Source organism: Lissotriton vulgaris, chromosome 2_1, assembly GCF_964263255.1.
Source record: "Lissotriton vulgaris chromosome 2_1, aLisVul1.2, whole genome shotgun sequence".
In the NCBI taxonomy this organism is placed as follows: Eukaryota; Metazoa; Chordata; class Amphibia; order Caudata; family Salamandridae; genus Lissotriton; species Lissotriton vulgaris.
In genome coordinates this window covers 2,043,962,764-2,043,989,656 of record NC_141687.1, presented here as the reverse complement: position 1 = coordinate 2,043,989,656, position 26,893 = coordinate 2,043,962,764, and the positions used below count along the sequence as shown (strand labels likewise).

Here is a 26,893-nt window from a genome sequence, read left to right as displayed (position 1 = left end):
CCCCAGGCCACGTAGCATCGAATAATTCCCTTGGGACTATGGTGTAGAGGGAACCAGTGTCCACTATTAGACACCATTGTGCCATTCATTTCAAAATCAGCTTAAGGACGAGTCAGCCTTCTCTCCTGGTGAGAGCTTCCCAACATCTTTTCATCCACTACCATAAGCACTCTGTAGTCAGATTGCTCATCCTCCACCATAGCAAACCCTCTTCTCAGGCACTTTGCACATGCGCGCTAAGTGTTCATTTTCCCACATTTGCGGCAATCCCTTCACACTGCAGAGCATTATTGTGAGTCTGCCAAGTGACAATTGCGGCCACATCTAAAACAGACTTGAGATGATTTCCCTTGCACATTTACAGGTGTGGAATTTTTCTAACCACCATTCTTGATACTACTGCCACCGGCTAGCTGAGATTTGACCCTTACTGCATTAACTTGATCACAATCATCCACCAGTGCTGTAAGTTCAGCGACTTTATCTGAATTGGAAATCCTCATTTCCCGCATACATCTTTCGGATTCCTTCACCACCTTTGCAATAGCTATCGCCTCTTTCAAAGTGTGATTACTGGCTGACCACAATGTCTCCTGAATTATTTTACTGTTACACTGGACGATCAATTGGTCCTTAATCATCTCTTCCTTCATCTGTCCTAATTGACACTTAACATACAGCTCTCTTAGTCTAGCTACAAAATCATCAATTGACTGAATTCCGTTGAGGCTGTGTGTAAAATTTGTGGCGTTGTATCACCACATTCGCCGGTTTTGAAAATCTTGTTTGCAAATGCAGCACAGCCTCCTTGTAGACACCGCCTTACCTTGAACGTCACTAACAGGTGGTAAGTACTTGATCACGTGCTGGCCTTCCTTTCCCAGAGAGCCCAACAATAAAGCTTTTTACCTTGACAGCAGGAAACCTGACGCCATCCAAAGCCAACATATTGTCAAAACAATCCACCCAAATCTTTCCATTCTTTTAAGGGAGGTTCACCAGGCAACATTAGGAAAGGAGGTGGTGTGACAATTGCCCTGGTCACATCCATTATGGAACACAAATAGAAATGTAAATGTAGAATAAATAACTTAAAATGTCTGCTTAAATTATTTCCCTCCACTGGGTGGCAGTGTTTTCCAAGGAATGAAAACACACTACAGACAAAGGTGTCTCGTAGGTGCTGCAACCTTGTGTTCTTAGTTACTGACACGCCTATAGCGGCAGAATCGCAGGCAGAACTACTGGGTGCCAGCTTTCCCGGGCCGTTCTGCCCTGCTCACGCTGCTGCTCCAAGACAATCTCTCTACCACTATTCACCGCCATCTGCAGCTCCTTCCAAACTGCCTGGCAGCGGCAGTGTTGCGACAGTTCAGGCAGTCACCAACTTTAACATGCCAGACAATGTTTACCCGCTACAGAGGCACGTGCGGTCTCCGCAGCCAATAAGCGCTTCAAACTGTAGTGCAGCGCGCTAGGATTGGTTGAGATGTTCTACCTACCCCAATCCTAAATCATGTTATTACATAATACTAGTCCCACCCACTCTGAGGTGATGTTTCACCGTTGGATTGGCTGGGTCATGAACCGGATGAATTTGAGATTCGCGCCTTAAACCCTGCGTTTTAATGTAAACTAACACTCACACGGTTTAGTTCACGGGCGGCCCGAGAAGGGAGCACCCAGGAGATTTTTTAGGCGTTTTATGTTTCGCTTCTCCTATCCATTTTAAATATTGAATCATGCCCTGCTCCGAAGAAACCCAAGGTTGTTCCCCGGGAAAGCGCGCCAAGGAAGACGGTTGCCAGGAGTCGCATGGAGTTGTGCTGCGCTTTGCTAAACTTTCCGAACACGCAACAACGCCGAGCAGGGGCTCCAGTAAAGCAGCAGGATATGATCTGTACAGGTAACAATAACCTGCGTGATTTGGATGGTCGAATTTCCATTATTCTTGCATAGAAAATTTCGCGCAGAGTGGAGGTTCTCTTTGCGCATGAAAACACCTTTTGTCCGGGGTAAATAGTGAGTTGCGGGTGGAGGGGGATACTTCCAGGGCTCACTTCTATAGCCCCCAGGTCTAAATCGTTTTTGTTGAAATTGCATCTGTCGTAGGGGGTCAGCAACTTCAGGAGCACTTTGGTGAAAATTTGAATATGGCGGGAAGGTGTAGGCGGGGTCTCCGGTGTCTAACTTGCTTATGCATTCGCATGACACTTGCAGACACTATACGTTTGTTAGGAAGCTATGGGCTGGGTACATTTTTTGGTTTGAATTTATTAACAACATTATTTAAATCAAGTAATTTTAGAATGTAACTCGGATAGATTACTCATCGCTAATGAGTATCGAGTCCTCCTGTGTTTGATTTCCCTATGTTTACGACAAGGAGTAATTCGCTTCTGCCTGTTGCTGCTATTTTCGAAATGTGTTTACAGAAGGAATAACTCGGTTGGTTGTTCACTTGGAGTAAAATAGTCATACATTCTGAAACACTTAATGGGAAACGTCAGTATTCATAGATGCTGCTCTGTAACATCCTACTGCTATAGAACCCACAGGAAAAAGTAAATGAAATTTATTCAGGCCTTTTACTAATTTGAAAATATTTGTGGAACTTAGAAACGTGCTCAATACAGACTGCAGCAATCAAACATTGACTGGCCCACTTGCATGGAAACCATAGAATTGGATGTAGTCCAGTGGGTGCGTTTAACTACGGAACTACAAATCTCGGTTGTACAACTGCACCTACTAGGCTGTAAATGCACACTCTTCTATAGCTAGGCAGGTCAACAACTGTTTCATTTTCTCTGTCGAGGGTAGTCCATTAAACTTGCCATCAGAATCACTTTTACAACAATTGTGATTTAGAGGCTAGTTGGAAACTGAAACCAAGATGTCTCATATTTAATCCAGGCCTCTACACTATGCATTGTGTGCTCTTAAGCAATCACTTTTTAGGCTTCGCTGCCAATGCACTTGCGCATTGCTGGCGAGAGATATAGAGGGGCACCAGAAAATCCTACCAAGAGGGCTTTGGAATGTGGATTATTGGGAGTGCATGTGCGACGGGCGTGCGCTCGCCATTTGCTCCGCCCCTCAAATCAAACTTGAACAGAAGCCGCTCGCACACCACCATTTGTCTGAGCCTTTGCATCAGACTTCAAAGGCTGCCGCTCCCCCACCCACCCCCGGCCACAGCAATGCTGAGAGCTTGTTTGGGTAAGCACTCCATGAGTGTGCTTTACCCAGTTGCCTCCCTCTGCCCCTTTCCTGCCAAATATCTGCCACATCCCTTGCTCAGTTTGATCTCTCCCTCAAGGCTGCTCATTCTCTCTCCCCGCTCTGCGTTTCCTACTTAATCCCATCCCTCGGTGCTACCTTTCTCATAGCACAAATGCATGTGTGCGGTAGATGTCTTGGTGTTTCGTATTTCCAATAGTGAATGTTTATTAGCTCTGCTAAAATAATATATCCCGTATTTTGCAAACATCTCCAAAATAGCCATAGGTAATGGAAATCAGCCTTGGCACACTCTCTGCTGCGTTCAACTGCTGTGTTCCCCTCCCCGTTTCCGCCACCTAGCAAAACGTAACTCTGCCCAGACTGCAGATTACGGTTTCCAAATGGTCATCAGTGTGGCGTTGACAAAAGGACCTAAAGACTTTTATTTGTGGAGCTGGGCTGCAATTAACGTGCGTCAGACCTCACTCCATCCAGTGCCTCTAGTGCTGCCACTAAAAATGTGTCTAATTTTGCGCACAACCACCCAACCCCACACACACAACGCCCACACACCACACAACCCCCCCCCCCCACACACACAACCACACCCCACACATATAACAAAACAAAGCATAGCATAACAAAGCACAGTTTAACAAAGCACAGCAAAACAAAGCACAGCATAGCAAAGAATAGCATATGGCAACAAAACAGAGTAGGAAAAAATATACAGGAGATATGAAGTCAGACTATGTGTTGTACTAAATCTAAAAACTATACTAGGTCAAGGAGAACACCAAAGATCACATGTGGCTGAAAACTCCCATCAGACCACCATTATGGCGGAGTATCGTCACGTGGGATACGGATGGTGAATCCAAATCTTACCCAACCCATCAGGTGATGGTGTAGAGATGGATTGTAAACGTAACCGACTAGCCACAATGTATCTTTTAGGTGGTGATGGTGTGTAAAGTGAAAAAGTGTGTGCTAAAATTAACTACTGTAACAGAAAATATGTTTAATGAGTACTATTACAGTGTTAAGGTTAAAAAATAGCGCTCCATAGTGTGCAAATATAACTATGTGAAGGCGCAGTGCAGTGTGGTCGACATGTTTCAGCTTAAGAGACACAGTATGTCCAGCTTTCTTCAGGACCGTGATGTGTTTAACACTGCTAATGTCAGTGAACAACAAAGTGATGTGTGAGACCCAAAAAAGAATCAAGACAAAACTAATCCTACCAGGAACTTGGATCCCCAATGTTGTCTGGAGGAAATTGGAATAGTTATCCCTTCCCAGCTTTATGTGGGAAGAGGCCTCACCTCACCCGGCACCCACTCGGGCAAATGAGGCCCCGCTCTCTCCGTCGGTACCCCTCGCCTGCTTCCAAGCAGAGTAGCCTAGCATAACTAAACACAACGAAACAGCAAAACATAGCGTAGCAAAGCATAACTATACATAGTATAGCATAATACATAGTATAGCATAATGCATAGCATAACAGAACCAAAACGTAGCATAACAAAATATAGCATAGCACAACACAACAAAACATAGCAAAGCATAGTTTCCCTTTGCATCACTTAGCAAGCCAGCCAAGCTTTTTTTGATTGTTGGTGTGCTTTTCTGAAATGCCCCTCGCTACTTCTGACAGTTTGCCTAGTATAGGACTTGAATGTCAACTGGTTTCACCTGACCTAGCATATGGTGCTCTTGTCTGCATTCCTTCAGGAAGCATGCTGGCAGCACTTATTTACCCAAATATGTCCTACTTTCTGCAAAGCAATTTGTCGGCGACTAGTTCTAGTTTCAATTCTAGGTGATGCGCGTGCTTTTGTCTTGTATATTAAGGTTCACTTCTCACCTTGACAATTAACTGTCCCATTGAGAGTTCTTCCACTTTGGGTAGTAGGCTTATGTTATCATTCCCAAAGGCCGGATAGTTATTAATGCCCTATAGCATGTCCTTAGAAAGAGAACCTCATTGGGGATAGTTACAGACCCTTCACAAACACCCCCCCCCCCCCCCTCTGCCTTTCTCCAACCTAGACGCTGTACTAAAATATCACTGACCGTGGGCAGTGACTTGATCAACATGAGCAGATCAGAGTGAACGCTTAGATTCTTGCACTATCACACAGCCTCCTTACAAGAACATTTTATAGGTACAAGGGAGCTGTAACCAACAAATCTTAATCCATATGCCAGAACGACCTTGCACAGCCTGTTTCTTTTCCACAGACTTTAGCTATCCAAGGTCAGTCGTGTTGTGCGGCATTTCCTTCACGTCATGGAGTAATTATAAGAATTTTGGGCCCGATTTAGGATATCTCCATCTGTGGCAGCCTGTCCTGCAGCCAGGATAGTTGCCTGACGGCCACATTATGATGCTGTCAGTGGGACAAACCGACAGGCTCCAGAAGCTCGCCAGGGTGTAGGTCAGACCGTAATCCCTACAATGGGGGGCAAACAGTGCTTGTGCAGACACCGCCATACGGATTATGATGTCCTTATCTGACTGCCTTTTCATGGTCAATCTGCCATAGAAAGGCTGTCAAAGGGATTTTGGGGGTCCCCCAGTAGGGCTTTCTTCCCCCATTGGCCACGGTCATGTGACCTGGGGGCCACATACCCCCCCAGCCCCCAGAACATCCATGCTCTGCTGCCTGTTACACAATGCATGTATGTTCAAAAACATCCCCTTTTAATTGCAGGTTGGGCTGCATCCCTTTTCCAGTCCGCAGCACAAGCTGCAATGAAAAAGGGTCGTTTACGACCACCTGCATGGCAGTCATGTCCTAATTGGGCTGTTGGGACCACCGACTCAATGTCAGACTGCCTCGAGCCCGAAACTATGGCACCTGCCATTGTAATAAGGCCCTTTGTTTTTGACCTTTTTTATTTGTGGATACACAGGTGCTGTGAAACTGCCACGCATGTTTTGGAACAGCTTTCAGGGCCCCTTTCGAATACAAAGGCTCGTTTCATGATATGCTCATACGTGCCAGTAGACTTGATTCACGCTAGACTCTACTTTTGACGCAGTAAATGGCTTAATTTTGGCTGTCTCGCCATAAGTTGCCTCTGCTTCAGTAGAAATCAATGGTGGAAAAAGGTTTAGCTTTTTTTTTTTGTAATCTCTTACAAGATGTTGGTGTGTATGTAGGCTAATTGTTCCTTTTGGTTTCCTTGAATCCAGAACATAAGACTTTAATTGTGTGATTCTGCTTTACTTTTGTTAGTTGGCGGTTCTTGTCTTTGCTATTTGCATGCAGTATGATGTGTTTTTTTTTTTGGGGGGGGGTGTTTATCTGTTAATCACTGATTTCGCCAGCAAAGAAATCAAAATTAACATCCACACTTGACTGTTTTCTGTAGTGCTTATGACTATGTGATTCTTGCAAAGGAGAAGGCACTGGTGAAAACAGACATTCAGATTGCTGTTCCCTCAGGATGCTATGGTAGAGTGGGTAAGTAGATTGTGCATTGTATCACAGTTATTAGTATTCTAATTTGATTGATCTTGTGATTTCTTTTCCCTTCTTTGCTGCACACTCCGGTTAAACAAAAGGTAGTCCGAGTATATGGAAGGCAATATCCACTTTAAGAAGTAACTTTAATTGTTTTTGGTTCGATTGGCTATGCTGCCATGTCAGTAATGATGCCTTTTATTTTTACTGTTATGTTAATTACACTTCTATAGTACACAAATACCACAGGTCTCTAGGTGCTCATCTAATCAATTAGGTATTTGTTAAGCGCTAATTAATCACCCCTAAGGGTCTCAAGGCGCTGGGGGCTGTCGGGGAGATTAAGAGCTATTGCCCAGAGTCATGTTGTGTTGAGCAGAGTTGCAACCGGGGATCAAACCGTGAGCCCCATGCGCCGGAGGCCGCTGCTCTGGCCGCTTCGCCTCACCTCCCTATCTAAGGGTTATGATAACCTGTTGCCACAGATAAGATAGAATGAAAACATTAATTTCGTCCAAAAGTCTGTTTAAATAAGGTTTCCAGTCTATTCCGAAAGGGGAGGAGAACAGTTCCCCTCCTCAAACTTTCCAGTAATCCGTTCCACATCTGTGGTATCACAACTTTAAACCGCCTAAGGTAGTTTTATTAAAACGCGGGCTGGTCAGCAAGATCGCCTCGGAAGAGCAAGGAATGTGTCCCAGCACATGGTGCTTCAGCCGATCCCCCATATAGGCTGTTACCGTGCCATACAGCCTCTGGTGTGCAATGCATAGGCCTTTAAATCTGGCTCCATGGTTAACTGGCAGCCTGTATAATTATTGCAACAGTGGCGTAGCATGCGTCTAGCTTGAACAATAGTCTTGCAACATCATTCCAAACCACTGTTTCCCAACAACTTACTGAGTAAGCCGATGTCCATGGCATTGCGGTAGCCCAACCGTGACATGATCAATGCAGCCACTGCTGTTAACATAGTTGTAAAAGAAAGAATAGGAACCAATTTCCAGAGCTGCCTAAGGAGACCTGTGTAGCTACCAACACTGTCACAACCTGCTTAGCCAATGCCAGCTTGATAGCCAGGCTTTTCACTACTGGCGCAGATTCTGTGACAGTCCTAACTTTGGGCCAAAAAACCAGTCCATGCATGGATTTCCCTTCATGATGATATCCAGAACCTCGGTCTTGTATGGATTCACTTTTAGAGTTCAGTCATCCAGTTCAGTGACCCTAAGAATATTCTGCATGTTCAATTGCGCCTGCATGGAACTCTCAATCCATAAGATCAGCTAAGTATCATCTACTTAGTTGAACAGTTGGCAGTCCAGCTGTGCTGATACTGCAATCAGAGGACCTAGATAAATGTTACAGAGGGGACAACGCAGATCTCGGAGGGACCCCGCAATAGAATGCCTTTTCTCTGGAAACATAGCCACCCATCTGTACCTTCTGACTCGTCCATGAACAGAGATCCACATATGTGCATACCCTGATCATGCCTGCCATCAGGCGATTCATAAGCACTTGTGTATGTGAGCCCGGCTGAAACCGCTTCACGGACACACACAAAGCCACACCCGAGTGCTTCACAGGTCTTTAAAAGACCTTTTACATGTTAATGAGGCTTTGCTGTTTTTCACAACTTGGTGTGAATTAGGCCTCCACCTTGAGCCCCCTCAATCAGGCAAGCCACGCGTTTCAAGGAACTGCACGCTGTGACAGAATCTGCGACCCCCCCATCCTCCTCCAGGGCTCCACGAAACCCCCCTCCCCCCCCGGGGGTCTCGCCCCACAGATTGAAGACCTCTGCTGTAGAGTTGTGTGTTTTTTTTTTTTTTTTTTTTTTGTAAAACAATGGTCCTTAGAACTAGAATCTACAAGAAGAAATTAAATATAGACCTGAATGGGTACTATAGATGTATTCAATGTCCAGCCGGACAGAGAATTTTAATACACAATGTTTTTCAGAATATCAAGTGATACAAGAAAATATACAACAGGACGCAATCCTGCACCCGGTACAGAAGACAAAAGAGCAAAACAAACAATAGACAACAAATTAAAGGCATAACTGGAGCAAAAGGTAGCTTGTACAAGTCAAAGAATAAAGCAAGCTAACCAAAATAGTAACCACATAACTTATACAAATTAGGTCATAGTAGCACTATTTTGAATTGTCGACGTTTCGATCCCAAGTTCATTAAATAAAGGGATCATCCTCAGGACTAATCAAATGAATACAACCACTGCATGTAACCTAATACTAGCATCTCTCGCCAACTGAGACCACACCATTGGAACGCTGCAGACTAGTGGGATCCTAACTATGCGAAGATGGAGCCCTCACTGGGGGGTTGGGCGGGGAGGGTACTGTCTTGGAAAAGCTTTGTAAAAGTTGTGGTTTTGGCATGGTTCTTCATAGACCTTTCAGCAGTAGCAAAATAGCTGTACTGCCTGTTAGGTAGCGAAAGGCTTTATGGCATTTTACATAAAACCTATATATTATCTTTTATCTATCAAATCTTTAGTAGAAGCTACTTTTCTAGAATTTATTCCTATTTGTTTTGGTCCTGAGTTCTGGTGTATTTTTCCTGGTCTGTCTCTTGCACACTCTGAATTAGGTTTGCTGATTTGAAAGGTAGTAATATTTAAACAACCCTGTTTAAGTCGTTTAGGAATTGTTTCCGTGAACTATTTAAGTGTTTCCAAAAAGTGGTACAGCGGGTGAAAAATAATTGGTTGGAATGCTAGCTGCAGGAATTGCCAGTGGTTTTAAACTATTTGCAAGCATTCTTCCCATCACCTTTAGTGCATTTAATAGAACGCCCTTCGTGGCAAAGATGTTCAGATGCATGCTTCTTGACTCAGTGATCCACTGGATCCAGGTTATACCTCCCTGACTAGGCCGGAATTTAGCATGGTTTGCTTGTGTTCGGACCTGACATTTCAGGACTGCCTAATCCCATGAGGATCAATGTCAGTACTGATTTGCATGCGGTGGACTTCTGTCTAGAGCAGCACTGATGGGGGGTGGGGGGGGCATGGGGTTTCAATACTACCCAAGCTATTGCTAGTGGTTCAAATCAGTTGTTAACCTTTTGACTACTGCCGATACCCACTTAATCATTAGCCAAGCGTTTACGATGGTTTGAACTACAAAAAGACAGTAATAGCAATGCAGAAAGGCGTTCCCATACTAGTATAAAACATGAAAATTTAATGTGAGGGGGAGAGCTTTGTCTAAATTGAATTGTGGGCAATAGTTCACACTAGTTTGATGCACTTCTCCCACAAATCAGTCCGAGGATGTTTAATTTTTAGCTTCTAATTTTAATTTAATTCATATTTACATAACATTTCGAAATTGTGCTTTATTTCTACACACTTTTTAAAAAAATCTGTTCATATTTATTTAGTGTTCTTAGCAGTCACAGAACTCGCTAGTAGACTTTGTGGACCCAGAGGGCTCCCCGGAGGCTGAAGTTCTAAACCACTGGTTAAAACTATACCATCATTTTTGGTGTTTCCAAATCGCAGATAGTTGCTTCATGCAAACGAAATTTTCGTTTTTGGAGATCATTTAATTGTCTTGGTAATCGAGGCCACTTGTGTGTTCCTTGCTTTTTTAACTCCTTCATTGAAAGATGCAGATCTTTGCTTCAGCTGTTTGATGTGGTTTTATATATAGCTTGCAGCTACTAAATGCTTTAATACTTGCTGTCTGATTACTATTTTGTAGCTCCACGATCTGGTTTAGCTGCTAAACACTTCATTGATGTTGGAGGTAAAGTATTATATTTATTTTCTTTCGTTTGGTAAATATACTATAAAAAAATAAGCAAATTAAAGTGTGCAACGCTGCTCTAACAGTTTTTTTTCCGGTAGTCCAAGCAGACAGCATATGCTGCATCCCTTCTCGCATCCATCCCCTGAACACGAGTCTTTGCATGCACTTCTATGGTTTGAGCCTCCTAAAAATACCGTCCAACATTCCTAATTTCACACTTTATTTAAAATTATTTTTAGCATACTATTTTTTGGGGGGCATACGTTCATGACTAAGGATGCATGTGGTTGTGGAGAATTCTACTATGAACTAAGGATATAATGATATTCAGTCCGAATGAGAAGACCTCTCGATGTGTTATCTTTGCTAACACGTCTAAATTAATTTCCAGGCATTGCTGCTTTCAGTAAGTGTACTATGATCTCCCTCCTGCAAAACAAGATAAAGCTCTAGCATTCACTTTTGTTACGTAATCCAATGTAACAAAGTAGTTGTAGAATAATTTAATCTGGAAAGGGGATTGACGAGACATGTGTATCCTGCCATGAATTGGGTTTGGAGCCTTCATATGCAGTAATTTTGGCTCTTCGCATGTATCTGATTTATAAAATATCTACTTTCCCAAGAAATGGAATGCTTCAAAAATCTACGTGTCCTGCTCTTTAAACATGTACTATTAGTGCACGCGATGCATTAAGGAGATGCACATTGAGTGATTAACATCAGACTGTACACACAATTACAAATGCTTTCTATTGGAAAATAGAATGCTTAAAGTTCATGGATCCAAATGCAACTGGACAGCCAACCAGTTTTGCTTTAAGAGCACTACTTTTTCAGGTCTCCATAGATGACAACGAGGGGGAGACTAACTCGCAGAGGGTGTGGGCCTGTAGGGTGACCAACTGGCATGGGCCCAAATTCAGGACAGTGTGTAAAAATTCAGGACCAAAGGTAAGTTTTACAGACCCATCACAGGAGGTCGCACAATATTTAGAAAGTAAATAGACAACCAACACAATCACAAGTCAAAATAAGTTTATATTTGGTTGAGACAGCCTTGCACTGCATCTGTTGTCAGAGCTTGCATGCCTCCTCTCCCCCATTGGAAAAAACATCCTATCAATCATTCTAAGGAGATGTGATGTGTAAAAGCTAACGGGGCTCTGGGGCCAGGGTAAACATAAAAATAACTGCACGTGCAGAAACTTTGCACTATTGGAACAAAAGAAATAAATAATAAAGGACCATTGTATTTGTATCATTATCACTGCTTTGTAACAGTTTAAGAGGCTAACAGTAGATGCACCTGGATAACATGCACCGAAATGAAACCTTCACACACAGCTTGGCCCCTGGCGAGGTGACAGAATTCCATAAACAACAAGCATTGGAAATGCAATAGGTCTCGCAGCATTAGAGTTAGTGCTTTTAGAATTGTTTATGGGTTTTTTTGTAAATCTTTAGCATTTTTGTTTCCTGTAGCCAATGCTAAAGAATTAAAAAAAAAGCCATAAAATTTCTAAAAGCTCTAACTCAAATGCTGCGAGACCTATTGCACTGTGTGAGGGTGAGGGGTTGAGGGTGAGTGAGGGTGAGTGTGAGTTAGGGTGAGGGGTTGAGGGAGGGTGAGTGAGGGGTTGAGGGTGAGTGAGGGGTTGAGGGTGAGTGAGGGTGAGGGGTTGAGGGTGAGTGAGGGTGAGGGCGAGTGAGGTGTTGAGGGTGAGGGTGAGGGGTTGAGGGTGAGGGTAGGTGAGGTGAGGGGTTGAGGGTGAGTGAGGGTGATGCTGAGGGTGAGTGAGGGGTTGAGGGTGAGGGTGAGTGAGGGTGAGGGGTTGAGGGTGAGGGATTGAGGATGAGTGAGGGTGAGGGGTTGAGGGTGAGGGGTTGAGGGTGAATGAGGGTGAGGGGTGGTGAGTGAGGGTGAGGGGTTGAGGGTGAGTGAGGGTGAGGGGTTGAGGGTGAGTGGGTGAGTGTGAGGATGAGTGAGGGTGAGTGATGGTGAGGGTGAGTATCGAACCACAGCTAGGTGTCAACAACCAAGACTATGACAAAATTATAGCAATGGCAACACAGCATGACACCATTGGAAGGTCTCGGTTGCAGAGCTCGACCAGCCCTACTGAACTGGATCACATGATCCATGTAGATGTTTAGTGTTTTTATAAAACTCTTAATACTGTGGCTATTGGCCTAGCGGTTAGTAGTCCACTTTAAGGCACTCCCAATTCTGACAAATAGCGGAATTTAATCATTTAGAGAAAAAAAATGAATTGTTCAGAATCACACAATGTGCTTGAATAGAGAAGCCAGGATTAGAAACCGGGCCATCGGATAACACACCATTAGAAGCCAGCAACCCCACCCCTAGACCACATCACATGCTTGAACTAGCATTGCATTGAGCTGGGTGTTGCCTAAGTCCGCCAGTACAGAGAGGAACCAAAACTCGACATTTGTGTCTAAAACCACAGGTCCTACAGTGTGTGAAGTCTCAACAACCCCTCTGGTTGAGGCTAAGCCTCTCAGGCTTAATCAACAAAGGAAATCGAGGCATCTAAAATGGCTTAATCTGGCTTAATCATTTTATTGTCATCCAGAAAACCGGTAACATTGCAAAACTGAGTGTGACGCTCCCCTTGTCTCTCGCAATTGTGCACAGCACGTGCGGCACTCTGAACGTGCTCGCTGAGTTTCTCCCCAGATTTGCACTGCAGCCCCAGTGAGCCTGAACACGGAGGTGGGGGTGAAGAGGCCGAGTGCTGTTTGCGCACACACCAGCTGTTCCTTAATCCACACTGACCTTCTAGTTCCAGCCGCCCTGTCAGACAGGAGAGGCATGCAGACCCCAAAGACAGGCAGGAGGCAGGGACAGGCAGCGTGGGAACCGGGAATGGAGGAGACAGGCAAGAGGAAGGAAGGACGAGGAGAGGAAGGCCATTGAAGGGGGCGACTGAACCTCAAGGCAGAAAATTGAGGAGCATAATTGAAAAGGAGGCCGAAGGAAAATGTTTAAATTGAGGGACAAAGGTAGAAGGTGGGGGCACTTGGGAGAAATATTGTAAAGCTCGAGGAAAAAGAATACAGGAAGGGAATACCTGAAAGGAGAGAGACAAACGGAAACAAGCCTTTCACCGTAACACGGCGGGCAGGGGAGGGGGCGGAGAGGGGAGAGGTGCGACACGGCAGGCAGGCAGGGGAGGAGAGTAGGAGGAGGAGGGGGGAGGAGAGTAGGGGAGGCACGGCCTAGCGGCAGGCAGGCAGGGGAGGAGAGGAGGAGGGGGGAGGAGAGTAGGGGAGGCACGGCCTAGCGGCCGTGCAATCAAGTAGTGAGGGGGCGGAGCTGGGGGAGGCTGTGAGAGAGAGTAGGCAAGGCAGGCGGCTGGGGGCATGTGCACGCGCATTTAAGCTCAATGCGCATGCGCATTGAGCTTAAATTTCTCGTGCACTGCAAGGAATCGCCACGATTCCTTGCAGTGTGGATAAAGAGCGGATAAGTGCCAATACTCTCGCCTTGCTCGATGCGCATCGACAGGCGAGACCTAAAAATCGTTGTCAGGCCCTCGGCTCTGGCAGGAAGAGGCCCAGCAAATGATGTCACTGCGTGGAGAGGTACATTCACAATCTGTTTGTGATAATTAGGCCAACATACAGAATTGATAATAGGCCAATAGCAGCCTGTGCCGGGAGGGGCTGCGGCAAGCCACCGATCACAGCAGGAGCACTAGCTAGTCCTGCAGTGAGTTACAGAACTCTCGGGCTGCGCGTAGGGGAGACGTGACGCTCTCGCCAATGTCTGAAATTATGGACAAAAGGTGTCTGCGGAAGAATTCCTCACGGGCGAGGCCCAATTAACGGGCAGCCAATGAAATTTGCAGACAGTTGGTCACCCTAAGAGGTTGGTGATGGCAAATTATGTACCACAGCACATGGTGGGTAAACAGTCTGGGATTCCCGTTAACATGCTTAACAAGGCAACATGCTGTAACTGTTCTCTCCCACATTCCATTGACTATCTCTTCTGGGTAGGCTGTATAATAGTTGCTGATTTGTTTCCCCAAACTCCCTACTTGGCCACCCTCTGTGTGCTTCAATTAAAGATGTTGACCATTTATACCAATTCGACCACAACCTATCCAATCTCCCGCTTTAATGTCTGAGGGCTTAGTGCTCTTGGAACACTTTCCATGAAGGGAAAAGTGAGAAATTCCTCTGTGACCTACATACGTCCACAGTCTCTCTCATGCTTTGTGTAGTTGTGCCATGACATTTTGTAAGCTTTTCTGAAGTGTGATATCTGGAATTAAAGGGTCTGGTATCTTAGTGTTCTTGCGTTTTCCTTGCCCCTGAACCAAGAGAGAACCTTCCATTGTGTTTGCCTCAAGCTTGTTTCTGAGGCAGCCCTGCTGGTAACGTCTATTGCCGGTGTGGGTCACTGCGAAGTAGTGATTTATTATGAGATATGAACATGCACGAAGACTAGAGTGGTGTCAAAATGCATGCACGAAGGTTAACAAATTATTATGGAAAATGTTTTTATTAAAGTTGAAGTAATTGAACAGATGTAAAACTGCCTTTTGGATTAATAAGGGAGTGGATGAACTCAAAAAGCCACCAGGTTTGCTTATCTTTTAAAAACAAATATCCAAAGGCTGCCCACGAAAATGCATTTTTTTTTCTTTTGACAGCTGGTGTTATTGATGAAGACTACAGAGGGAATGTCGGAGTGGTGCTTTTTAACTTTGGAAATGAAGCCTTTGAAGGTATTTTCCTTTTTAACTGTGCGTAAAAATTTCAAGGCTCTGTCTAGGTTCTTGTGTCTTATTTTCATACGCCCTCCATTACTGAACAATCTTGAAAATGGCATTTCAGGTTGGATGCATGGTCAGTGGTTGTATGTAATTCATAAACAGTCTGTACAAGTAATCACATTCTACCTGCAACTCACGTAGCCCCGTTTTGTTCGCCCCTCTCCCTCGCACTTTAGTGTTTGGTTCAGAGTGAAGCCTTCTTTGTTTCTAACCAGTAAGCCTATTACAGTGAGGAGAAAACAAATAATATTTGCTTTTTATACTAGCAAGTATGTGCACATTTGCAGTAGGTCTATCTGCCAGCTTATGGTAGTGCCTGCCAGCAGAACCTAATTGAGAGATTCCTTCTTTAGACAGCAGGGACAATCCCCCTGCAAGAGACCCTCTACGGATTCATAATCTTAAGATATTCTGTTTCTAATTGGTGAGACCTTGGATGATACTGGGAAGGTGGGATTTTGCATCAATTACCTGATCACTCGAGATCTATTCCCACCTAAATCATTTGGATCGATTGTTGCCTGTCATAGAGTAAAAAGCAATCCAAAATCAGGTTAAACCAACCCCAAGATTGACACGACTCTGAAGGACCACTTACCACTGATACGTTTTAAAGTTTTATTATAAAGCCAAAGTTAACTGCAGGTACATACATCTCAATATGAGGTTCAAAAGGTATACTGGCATCAACAGAAACATGAATTCTCTGAATGATATTAAACGACAGAAAAATACCACTAAAGCCAGTTCAAGGATTAGCAGGTTTGCCAAAATAGACACAAGATGTCATTTACAGAAAGAAAAAGATCAGATTAGACTGTCCCTGCACTAGACTAGGTGGCATCCCTACTTAGCAGAATCTTAACCTAAAAAGGTGTCAGCCGTGGTGACTTCCAAAGAAGTTCACTCACTTCCTCTTAGTCTTTAGGTGAAACCCTATGCATTGCAGTCATGCCCTCTCTGCCTACCCATCCGCTCTCTAAGGGTCCTCAGGCCATCTGCTCTCACTCCTCCCCAGGGTGCTGTCCCTAATACAAAATCACAGTTGTGGTTGGAACGCCCCTTTGAGACGCCCCTCACGTACACTTCTCACGTGGTCTCGGTTCTGGCTTTTTCCATGACACTCCTTTGGGCCTCTTGTTAGCGTTGACCTTGCTTCCCAGGCTTCTTCTCCGGCTCGCTGGTACCCCCCAGAACATTCCTGAACCCTCCTCCAGGCCTGTGCCCGTCTCCCCGGACAGAGCTCTATTCATCACGCTCTTGATTGGAACCCCCTCACACCTGCAGACAGACACCCACAACTTGGGCCCCAAATTCCAGGCTTCACTTATCTGTTCAGGCCATAAAACTTCGAACAGAATTGGCAATTTATTCTTAACGAGACTCGACTTTAACTAACACGTGCAGATCAAAGAAGCCACTTTATCTTTCCAGGCCTACTAAATTTCCTGCAGTGGCTTACACTCAGTGAACCCTTTTCTCAATCTAAAATAATATGCTAACACATTACTCTCTGATTATATGAAACACTTCTATAAAACATAACTCTAACACGTGAGCAGAAATTACTGAATAATAGTAAATCCATGTCATGTGAAAGATGTAAATGCACGTTTTCGTTCTTCATACATTGCCATGAGGCCTGCACATTTCTACGTTTTGCAGCATTACATTTTCTTCAGTAGCAGCTACATAACATGGAATCTGATTAACACTTCTAACATTTCTAAACATTTCTACATTAGTTCCACACTCTATATATGTTTTCTATATTAACTAAACACTCATGAGTATATGCGGTTATATATTTTCAACACTTTTAGATACTTTAACTGAATTCGTGCAACTGGGTTGTACATATGGTGCACTTATATATTTTATTCAAATTGCGCTCTCTCAATTCTGAAAAGCCACTCAGCTCCTCGCGCTTGTGTCAATGTTCTAGTCTTAAAACCAAAGCTCAAAAAACGTTTGTCCTCCCCTGCCCGCGAGTAAACTTTCACTGATACGTTCTGGCTGCTGTAATTCATTATGTCTTCGAGGATGGTCCCTGCACTCTTAACACCTGTTTATAGAGCATCAAAGCTTGGGGTCAGTTTGGAACTCTAAACTTTTTTTAGCTGGCTTCATGAGAGGCCTTAGAACTTTACGTAGGTCGTGGATAATGATGGGCCTACAAGTGATTGCCCATCCAAAAAACGGTGCATCAGAAGAGATCTTTTTGGCTGCTGTCTCCGCAGGTGCTTCATTAGAATTTCTAGGAGCTCGTTGAGGAGACACTTACTCTTGCGCCCTCAGTTTCTGCAGTCGACCAATGTTCCATCTGCCTTTGTGAGTTTCATCACCAGCATTGTTGGTGCAGGCGTGAATGTAAATCAGGACGATAGGAACATAATAACTCCATACTGCTCCTCTGCAGTTTAAAGCATGTATTGGAGTTGTGCACATGTATAGTACTTAAGGTGTTAACTTTAAATATCGAAATGGGCCTGAAACAAAAAGGGAACCTTCCCTAAATTAACTTTACTTAATACAAAGATAGTGGCTTATTGCTATTGTTAAAGATGACAAATGGTTACATTCATACATTTTTATTTTTTTACTTTTTTAGTGAAAAAAGGCGATCGAGTTGCACAGCTGATCTGTGAACGCATATTTTATCCTACTCTAGAAGAATTGAGTGTAAGTAGCTAAATGAAGCTTTCCATCAATCACGTGGATAAACAAACTGCATCCTTATCTTACATTTTATTGAATCGGCTTTTTAAGTGGAACACAGGCATAATGGTAATTTAAACATTTCTTTTAGCAAAATATAGGGGTGAAAGAATCCAGAGTTTACAATTTGCATTCTATTTTTACTTCAATACCATTCCTTATGTAACCTACAGTTTTGTAAGTATTGGGGCACATGATTTACTCCAAGTGTATTGTACTTAGAACTAGTAGGGCAATTTATGATGGCGACTGGTCACAATCATAAATCCAGTCCTATTTATAGACCAATTTGAGATCTGTATTGGCTGATGGGTATAGTTTTTTTTTTCCCCTGCATGTTTTGACCTCCGCTTCCTGCTCTCTCCCCTTAAAATGTTACTTTTCCTTGTGTGTTACCAATCTTGACTACCTATGCCATTCAATTGCTGGGACTGTTGCACATTACGGAGTTTACCTGCTTTATAGAATGCTTAAGCTGTAGTTCTTTTTTTTTGGTGGCTGAAGCACATTCCAGGAGTACTCCACTTACCAATGCTTCCAGTAAAGCTTACTGGTGGTACAGGCTCAGGAAACGCTCAAGTCTTTCAGGTATTAAGTGAAAAGATGATACTCTTTCAAGGGAACCTGACTGGCAAACGTGTGGGGTCTTTGTCTTGGGAAGCTTTAGGTCAAATAGTGTCAGCCTGATAGCTGAAATTAGAATTTGCAGGCAGTTGCTCTGGTGTCGCATTTTATTTGACTTGTAACTTTGAGTAAGGATTGCTGTCAGACCCCGTTCAGGAGACTGTAGGCCTGTCTGGAGTAACTAGACCACTAAAGTGGAGGTTAGATTTTTTTTTTTTTTTTTTTTTTTTTTTTTTTCCCCCACCACTGTCTTTGGTCCTGTCCTTCTATGGATGTATAAACTGGGCCAACTACAGCCCTTTCCACACTTTCCTCTGTGGTAGACGGCAAGTAGTCGTAGGCTACTGAGGGAAGTTAGTGTGGGGGTACTCCTGATCAGTAATTAACACTACCTGCCAGCAGCGTAATAAGATGTTCGGTGGTGTCAAAGTAGTGTTTCCTATGTTTATTTTTAATCGTGGTGGAATACTTTCAGGTTGATCACTCTGGTTCTCCTTTTGTAAATTTGTGGGGATGGTGATCACATGTGTGTATGTAGCTCGAACACACCGTCTGTCTCCCCCAGAAAAGACTAGCGTGGACCCAAGTATTTGCGCAGATTTTTTATTTAGCCAGCTCTGCAACTACGCGTTTTGGGCGATCCCGCCCTTGATCACATGACAGCTCTTCCCATTCAGAATCCTGGCTGAGTGAACTGGCCCTTTACTTTGTTAATAAAATAACGTCCATCCAAGCTTCCCTTGCTGTCTATTCCCAACAAACTGATGTAGACCCACCAGCCGCCCACACCTCCTCAAAACTTGTCCTGGCTCCCACTCTCTGGGAATTTCCCCCTTTGAGTCTTGATTCTTCTTTAGACCTCTTGTCTGGGCTGAAGTCGGGCTCACCTCTTGATCAATCTCCACTGAGGACACCATCCGACTGATGAACTCCATCCACTCAGGATCCCCCACAGACCCATGCCCTCACTACATTGAACAAAGCAGATTCCATCATAGCACCACACCTCCGAGATGTCATCAACTGCTCCCTCAACTCCGCCACCTTCCCGGAAAGCTGGAAACACGCAGAACTCGGCGCCCTTCTGAAAAAACCCACAGCTGACCCCACCGAACTCAAAAACTACCGCCCCATCTCGCTCCTTCCATTCCCGGCCAAAGTCATCGAGAAAGCTGTCAGCAACCACCTTCCTCGAAACCAACAAATCCCTCGACTCCTCACAGTCCGGCTTCCGAGCCAAACACAGCACTGAGACCGCACTTATCGCAGCAACAGACGACATTCGAACTCTAATAGACAATGGAGACAGTCGCCTTCATCCTCCTCGACCTCTCCGCTGCCTTAGATACAGTCTGTCATAGCACCCTTCTACAGCGCCTCAAACGTCTGAATCCAAGGAAAAGCACTGGAATGGATCACCTCGTTCCTCACCGGAAGAACCCAGAGAGTCCGCCTCCCACCATTCAAGTCAGAGGCCCTGAAGTCATCTGCGGCGTGCCACAAGGATCGTCACTCAGCCCCACCCTCTTCAACGTTTACATGAGCCCCCTTGCGGCCATCGCTCGCCAACACAATCTCAACATCATCTCCTACGCTGACGACACTCAACTGATCCTCTCTCACCAAAGACCCTAACACCGCCAAAACCAACTTACACGAAGGAATGAAAGAAGTAGCCGAGTGGATGAAGCACAGCCGTCTGAAACTGAACTCGGACAAAACAGAAGTCCTCATCTTAGGCACCGCCCCCTCCGCCTGGGATGACTCTTGGTGGCCAGAGGCCCTTGGAAAAGCACCCATCCCGACGGACCACGCACGGAACCTGGGCGCCATCCTGGACTCCTCACTCTCGATGACCAGACAAGTCAACGCCGTTTCATCTTGCTTCAACATTCTTCGCATGCTCAAAAAAACATTTCGCTGGATCCCCACCGAAACTAGAAAAACGGTCACCCACGCACTGGTAACGAGCCGCCTGGACTACGGAAACGCCCTATACGCCGGTACCACCGCAAAACTCCAGAAAAAACTCCAACGCATCCAGAACGCTTCAGCCAGGCTCATACTAGACATCCCGCGTAAAGAACACATCTCTGGTCACCTGAAAAACCTCCACTGGCTCCCCGTAAATAAGAGGATTACTTTCCGCCTCCTAACCCACGCACACAAAGCACTTTACGAACTTGGACCCGAATGCCTCAACACACGGCTGTCCTTCTACACCCCCTCCCGTCAGCTACGATCCTCCAACCAAGCCCTTGCCACTATACCTCGCATCAACAAAACCACCATGGGAGGTAGATCCTTCTCCTACCTGGCAGTTAAAACCTGGAACTCACTTCCCACTCACCTTCGCCTTACTCAGAACCACCTAGCATTCAGAAAGCAACTTAAAACTTGGATATTCGACAAGTAATTCCCCACCCTTCCTCAAGCGCCTTGAGACCCTATGGGTATGTAGCGCGCTATATAAATCTCTTGACTTGACTTATGTCTCAACAAAATAGCTCCGGCCCTAAATGGTCTCATCAATCCTATTCTCAACTCCTCGCTGTCTTCTGGTGTAGTCCCTCGGGCTTGGAAGTGTGCTCTCATTCTTCCACTTCTAAAAGAACCAGCCCTAGATCCTACCGTCCATGCCAACTACAGGCCAATCTCTCTCCTCCCCGCTCTGGCGAAAGTGGCAGAAAGACACGTGCACAGATCAATCTCTAATTCTCGAGGAGAACCATCTGTTGCACAGCACTCAATCTGGTTTTCGTGCTAATTACAGCACGGAGACCGCGTTACTGGAAGTCCGACGCCATTAGAGAGGTGCTGGATGTTGGAGGAAAGGTCATGTTGGACCTGTCGGCGGCGTTCGACACCGTTCCCCATGACACCCTCCTATTACGACTCTGGGAGTGTGGTCTTCGGGGGACGGTGTGGAATTGGCTCAAATCCTTTCTAGCCGACAAACTATCTGGGCGCCCCCGCACTCCGCCGACATGGCACCTCTGGAGGTAGGGGTCCCACAGGGGTCTATTCTTAGCCCCCTGCTTTTTAACATCTTTTTGGCCCCCCTGGCAGAGGTGGCGGAGTCCTTCGGCGCTCAGATCGTGTCCTACGCCGACGACACCCAACTCTTGTTTACATGTGGCAAGAATGAGGTGTTTGACGGGACTCTTATCAGAAGCTGCCTAGAGGCAGTTTTTGGGTGGTTTAGGGGGCACGGACTGAAATGCAACTCCGATAAGTCGGAGCTGCTTTTCTTTGGCTGCGCCACTGAACCGAATTGGAAATGCTTGTGGCCGCAAGACCTGTTTCCGCCTGTAAATGCATCCATCAAAGCTAAAAATGTGGGAATCATTGTTGATAATGACCTAGCTTTCGGACCCCAAATATCTTGCCTTTCCGGGAAATGTTTCGGCATCCTTCCGATGCTCAGAAAATGTCTCCCCTTGATATCAATCCATCATAGAAGGGTCATTGTTCAATCACTCATTGGGTCCAGATTAGACTATGCAAATGCTCTTTATTTAGGACTCCCAAAATACCTCTTGATGCGTCTTCAAGTAGTTCAAAACTCAGCTGCCCGTGCCATCTACGGGCTCCCTAGACGTACTGGTGCCTCTGATCTGTTAAGAGAATTGCACTGGCTTCCCATAGCTAAGAGTCCTTTTCAAAAATCTGACTCTGACCTTTAAAGCCTTACATGACATTGGCCCCAGCTACATCAGAAATCGCCTTGCTTTTTATAAGCCTAATGGAGCTCTAAGGTCTGCCTCCTTGTCCAAAATGGTAGTCCCGACCATCAAACGCGCTAGGCTGGGTGGCCGCTCTTTTCGCCACCTGGCTCCTCGCGCTTGGAACGAGCTCCCCCTCTCTCTGAGACAGATCCCTAACTTTATGTCCTTTAGAAAGGCCTTAAAAACTTGGCTATTCACCAACTAGGGCTCCCGCCTTTCCTTATTTTCTGTTATGTTGCTGCCCCCTGCTGACCTCTTCGCCAAAGCGCCAGGACACTCCTTTGGAGTAGCCGTTGCGCTATAGAAGAGAATTTTTAACGTAACATTCTGATTTTCTCACCGCTTTTTAAAGTGCAAGTGCATATGGTCATTGTATAGTCATGTAAAAAATACGCGCCACCTGACAATGGGAGCCGATCCTGGAAGGACCCTCTTGGACATTGTATGTATGTTCAACAGTTAAATCCTTAATCATTTCATGATTTCATATAAAATATGAATTAAATAACAGCATAAATAAACTGGAAGTTATCACCATGCTAAAATCCTCGACCATTCCTTAAAGTGCCTACATTGTTTTGTGCAAACCAATAATATTCTTTGTGCCAAAATATTACAATAAAACACCCTGATTATTCTGTGTCTAGCATTGCATAACCTTTAAGTAATCAATTTGAGAATTCCCCTTGCTCATTCATGTATGCTACCATGCCTCAAATTGTTGGAATTAATTCATGTATCTTTTCACCAAACAAGAGTCTTGAAGAACCTAATGTTATAGAGTGCAAATACGCAAAGGACGAGAAGTATGTAACATATATTATTGATAACAATTAAGTACCTCAGACCATTATAAATAGAGGTATTCAATATACTTTCTAAAAGCTAATGTCTAAAATCTAATCCTACATAAATATACAATATAAATAGTCCTAAAATGTGCCTCTAAAACATATTTGATTTCTCTCATGTATAAAAACAGTACAAAAGGAGGTATGTAGAAAATCATATCGCAGAATACAGTTTACCAATTAAAGTCTAAAAATACACCTTGCAATCCTGTCATAGAAACTTATATAAATCTTTGCTCTTGTTGAGGCTCCTGGGGTGCTTAGAAGCAAACTCCAAGATATACGATGTCTCCAACCATCAAAGGTTTGATTCTCTATCCCCTCCTCTTTTCTGGGGGCCCACCGCATCTATGACATAATATCTAAGGTGTTTAAGTTCATTGTTGTGGATCAGTTTAAAGTGTCTAACCACAGGGTAGCTATCGTCACTATTTACAATTGCACGCTTATGCTGCACAACTCTTATGTGCTTGCAATTTAGTGCTGCCAATATATTGCAAATTACAGCTACATGTCAATAAATATACCGCATATTCCGTTTAGCACGGAAGATGTTGCTCTATGCTGCGCGGCTTGATATTAAATGCCGTCGTTTAGCTAGTTGTATTGACTTCATATTGGCAAGCTTTACATGACGCACATTTAAAAAAATCCCTTCCTTGCTGTCAGCCATGTGCCTTTTTCCCAGATTGCTACTGGTAAGCAAGCTACCCATACTGTTGGCTTTTCTAAATGTAACAGCAGGGTAATTAGGTAACAGCTTACCAATCACTGGGTCCCCTCTCACAATTGGCCATTTCTTCTCACAATGGACCTAATTTGTTTCTCCTGTAGAGTAAGACAAAAACAAAATCAATCTAGTAGGCTCCGCAATACCAGTGTTGGTTTTAATAATTTTTTTAATTTTTTTTTTAATTTTGATCCCTGTTTTGCAGCAAATCTGCTCGTGCCAAGTTATTAGATTTGGCAATTGCTGCATCAGCAACCTGAGCTCCATAACCTCTATTCAAGAACCTCTTATGACTTTCGTCCCGTTTCTGGTTACAATCCTCTTCCTCACTACATATGCACCTAATATGTAGCATCTCCCCATACGGGATGCTTTTGATTAAATGGAGGGGATGCGCACTAGTCGCGTGAAGGGTATTCCCAGCAGTGGGTTTCCTCAAAAGGGTTGTAGACAATCTGTTGCCAACCACATATATTTCGACATACAGAAATGTAACCTTATCCTTACTGGTAAAATGTAAATTAACTGAATTAACATTTAACTAATTTATGAACTCGGTGGCACTTTCCATTTCGCCATCTCCAACTATAAATAAATCGTCAATGTATCGTAGCCATGTGCCGATATTAGTTCGGTATGCCTGCTCATGCTGTCTGAGGACTAGCTCCTCCCACCAGCCCATATATAAACAAGCGTAACTGGGGGAGAAGCTGGCCCCCATGGCCACTCCCTGAATCTGCTGTACATTTTGCCATCAAACAAAAAATAAATTATCCAAATAGAACAGTAACATTTTGAGCAGCATGTTAGTGTGTTGCGCATAGAATATTTCCTGATGAGGCGGCCAATTATCTATCGCCCTCATACCATCCTTATTTCTAATACAAGTATATAGGGACGACACATTAAGCTCAATCAATAGATATGAATCTTTCCATTCGATATCACGGATCTTCCTAAAAAAATCACTAGTGTCCTGCACAAATGATCTGAGACCCCTTACAGTCTTGCAGGAAGATACATTTTCAATTAAGCCATCACAGGCATCTATAATAGGTCTTCCCAGTGGTTTCCTAATATCTTTATGAACCTTAGGTATGAAGTATATCACCGGGTTAGTTGGATGTTCTTTTTTGAGGTATTTGGACTACTCCCAACTCAATAGACCCTTGCTCCTCCATGCAAGCAATTGCAAAAATAGAAGCTCCTGAGTGTCTTTAAACTTGGTAGGAGAAATCCGTCTACATTCCACATCATTGAGCTGTTTGTGCGCTTCCTCCAAATAATCCTTGAGTGGCCATAACGCGATATTTCCCTTGTCAGAGTTGCATATTATGACTTGGTGATTCTTTTTAAGTTTGTCAATAAGTTGATATTTCCTGTCATGATTTGTATATTTCAATCTAGCGCTGTTGATGGACACGTTGAGCTTCTTTATTTGTGACACTAGCTGTTCATTAGAAACCTCAATAGAATCCCTTGCCATGATTGGGACAAACTTGGACTTTGGGGTTTGAAAGGCGTAAATGGTTTAACATTAGTACCATCTAATTGCTGCTGCATGTTTTCTATTGTTGCTGAGTCACTTATATATATTTTAGCAAATTACATAATATACTGAAAAGCCGACTGGAGTTGATGATACATTGATGGGGGCCAATGTGTATCTAGGTCAGCAATATGAAATACCTTGTCAGCCTACTGGCTGATCTGATTTAGCTTAGTTGCGTGGCAGTTGTCATCCATAAAATACAAGTGGGAAGAACCTTACACTACTACAAAACAAACATTAGTAAGGGTTCGTTAAAAGAATCTTTTTGTGACCAGGTTGGTTCTAGGCCACTTTTATTCTTCTAAACTGTCATCAGCTGAGTACTGAACAAAGATACCAGGCATAAAGTAGGACTTCAGTTATTTGTGTTAAACATGTGGGATTTAAACTTCGCCTACAGGAGGGTAACTTAATTTGTTGAACTTTCACTTTATGCAGGTAATCAAATTCTCCACTAACCCCATTTTATGCCTACATTTTAAAATACCATGGCAGGGATGTTGTTCTCCACTGAGTGTTCACCAGTGTGATTTATGGAGGAGGCCCCTTTGTTCTATTGGGGTGGAATATAATAAATTGAAGGATCCCCCTTGCTTTTGTAAGTGGCATGCACTGAATTAAGGTTTTTTTTTTGTTCCCCCCCCCCCCCCCCCCCCCTCTTCCGCCTAAACTTTATTCCAAAAATACCTTGCTCTGATTGCTTGTTTGGAAAAGCAAGAACTTCTCCCTTTTTAATGTCAACTGATTTTCTCATGTTAGAACAAGGTATTGAATGGAAACCTTCTCATTAATGGCCTCAAACCTTTGCATTTTTCCTAATGGAAACCCATGGCTCTTACACTCCCAAAAACCACCTTGCATTTGTCAGTGTTGTATCAACCTTTGGTTACGTGTGGTTAATGTTTGTTCATCTTATATTTCAGGTTTTAGATGACACAGCGCGTGGTTCAGGAGGCTTTGGATCTACTGGGAAGAACTGATCTGAGGGATCTTTTTACATTTTAGGTCAACTTTGTGCTGGAGACTTCAGTTGCAATGGTTTTTTAATGTGCTGTATTCTAAATTAACTTTAATGTGTACAGGTTTTTTCCTTTACTGCAGAAATACAATATGTGCTTGTATGTGACATTTGCTAATAAATATATTTTAAGCTACCTTACGAGGCCATGATTGCTTATTGTGAAACCTCACGGTAACCTACCCATCATTTTAACTTTTAAATAAACCTTTGCCACTTGGCTGGGCCACGAACTCTCACATTTTAATTTTAAAGTGAGGCATTTTTTCCCTCTTTCTGTGAAGGAGAAAAAGAAACCAGATTAAAAACAGCTGCACACATGGAAAAGACAGGTCTGCTCTCACATATGGGGAGTATATTTTGGCTTGGAGAGCTTTGC

At 44.0% G+C, this 26,893-nt stretch overlaps 1 protein-coding gene across 1 annotated transcript; it reads left to right on the top strand.

Annotated features, from left to right (window-relative positions):
- Positions 1 to 1,584: 1,584 nt before the first annotated feature.
- Positions 1,585 to 26,651, top strand: DUT (deoxyuridine triphosphatase). Its single transcript, XM_086959007.1, has 6 exons — positions 1,585 to 1,906; positions 6,607 to 6,698; positions 10,435 to 10,479; positions 15,171 to 15,245; positions 17,905 to 17,975; positions 26,420 to 26,651. The coding sequence occupies exons 1-6, from the start codon at positions 1,743 to 1,745 to the stop codon at positions 26,474 to 26,476; spliced, it is 504 nt and encodes a 167-aa protein (XP_086815133.1). The 5' UTR covers positions 1,585 to 1,742; the 3' UTR covers positions 26,477 to 26,651.
- The last annotated feature ends 242 nt before the right edge of the window (positions 26,652 to 26,893 follow it).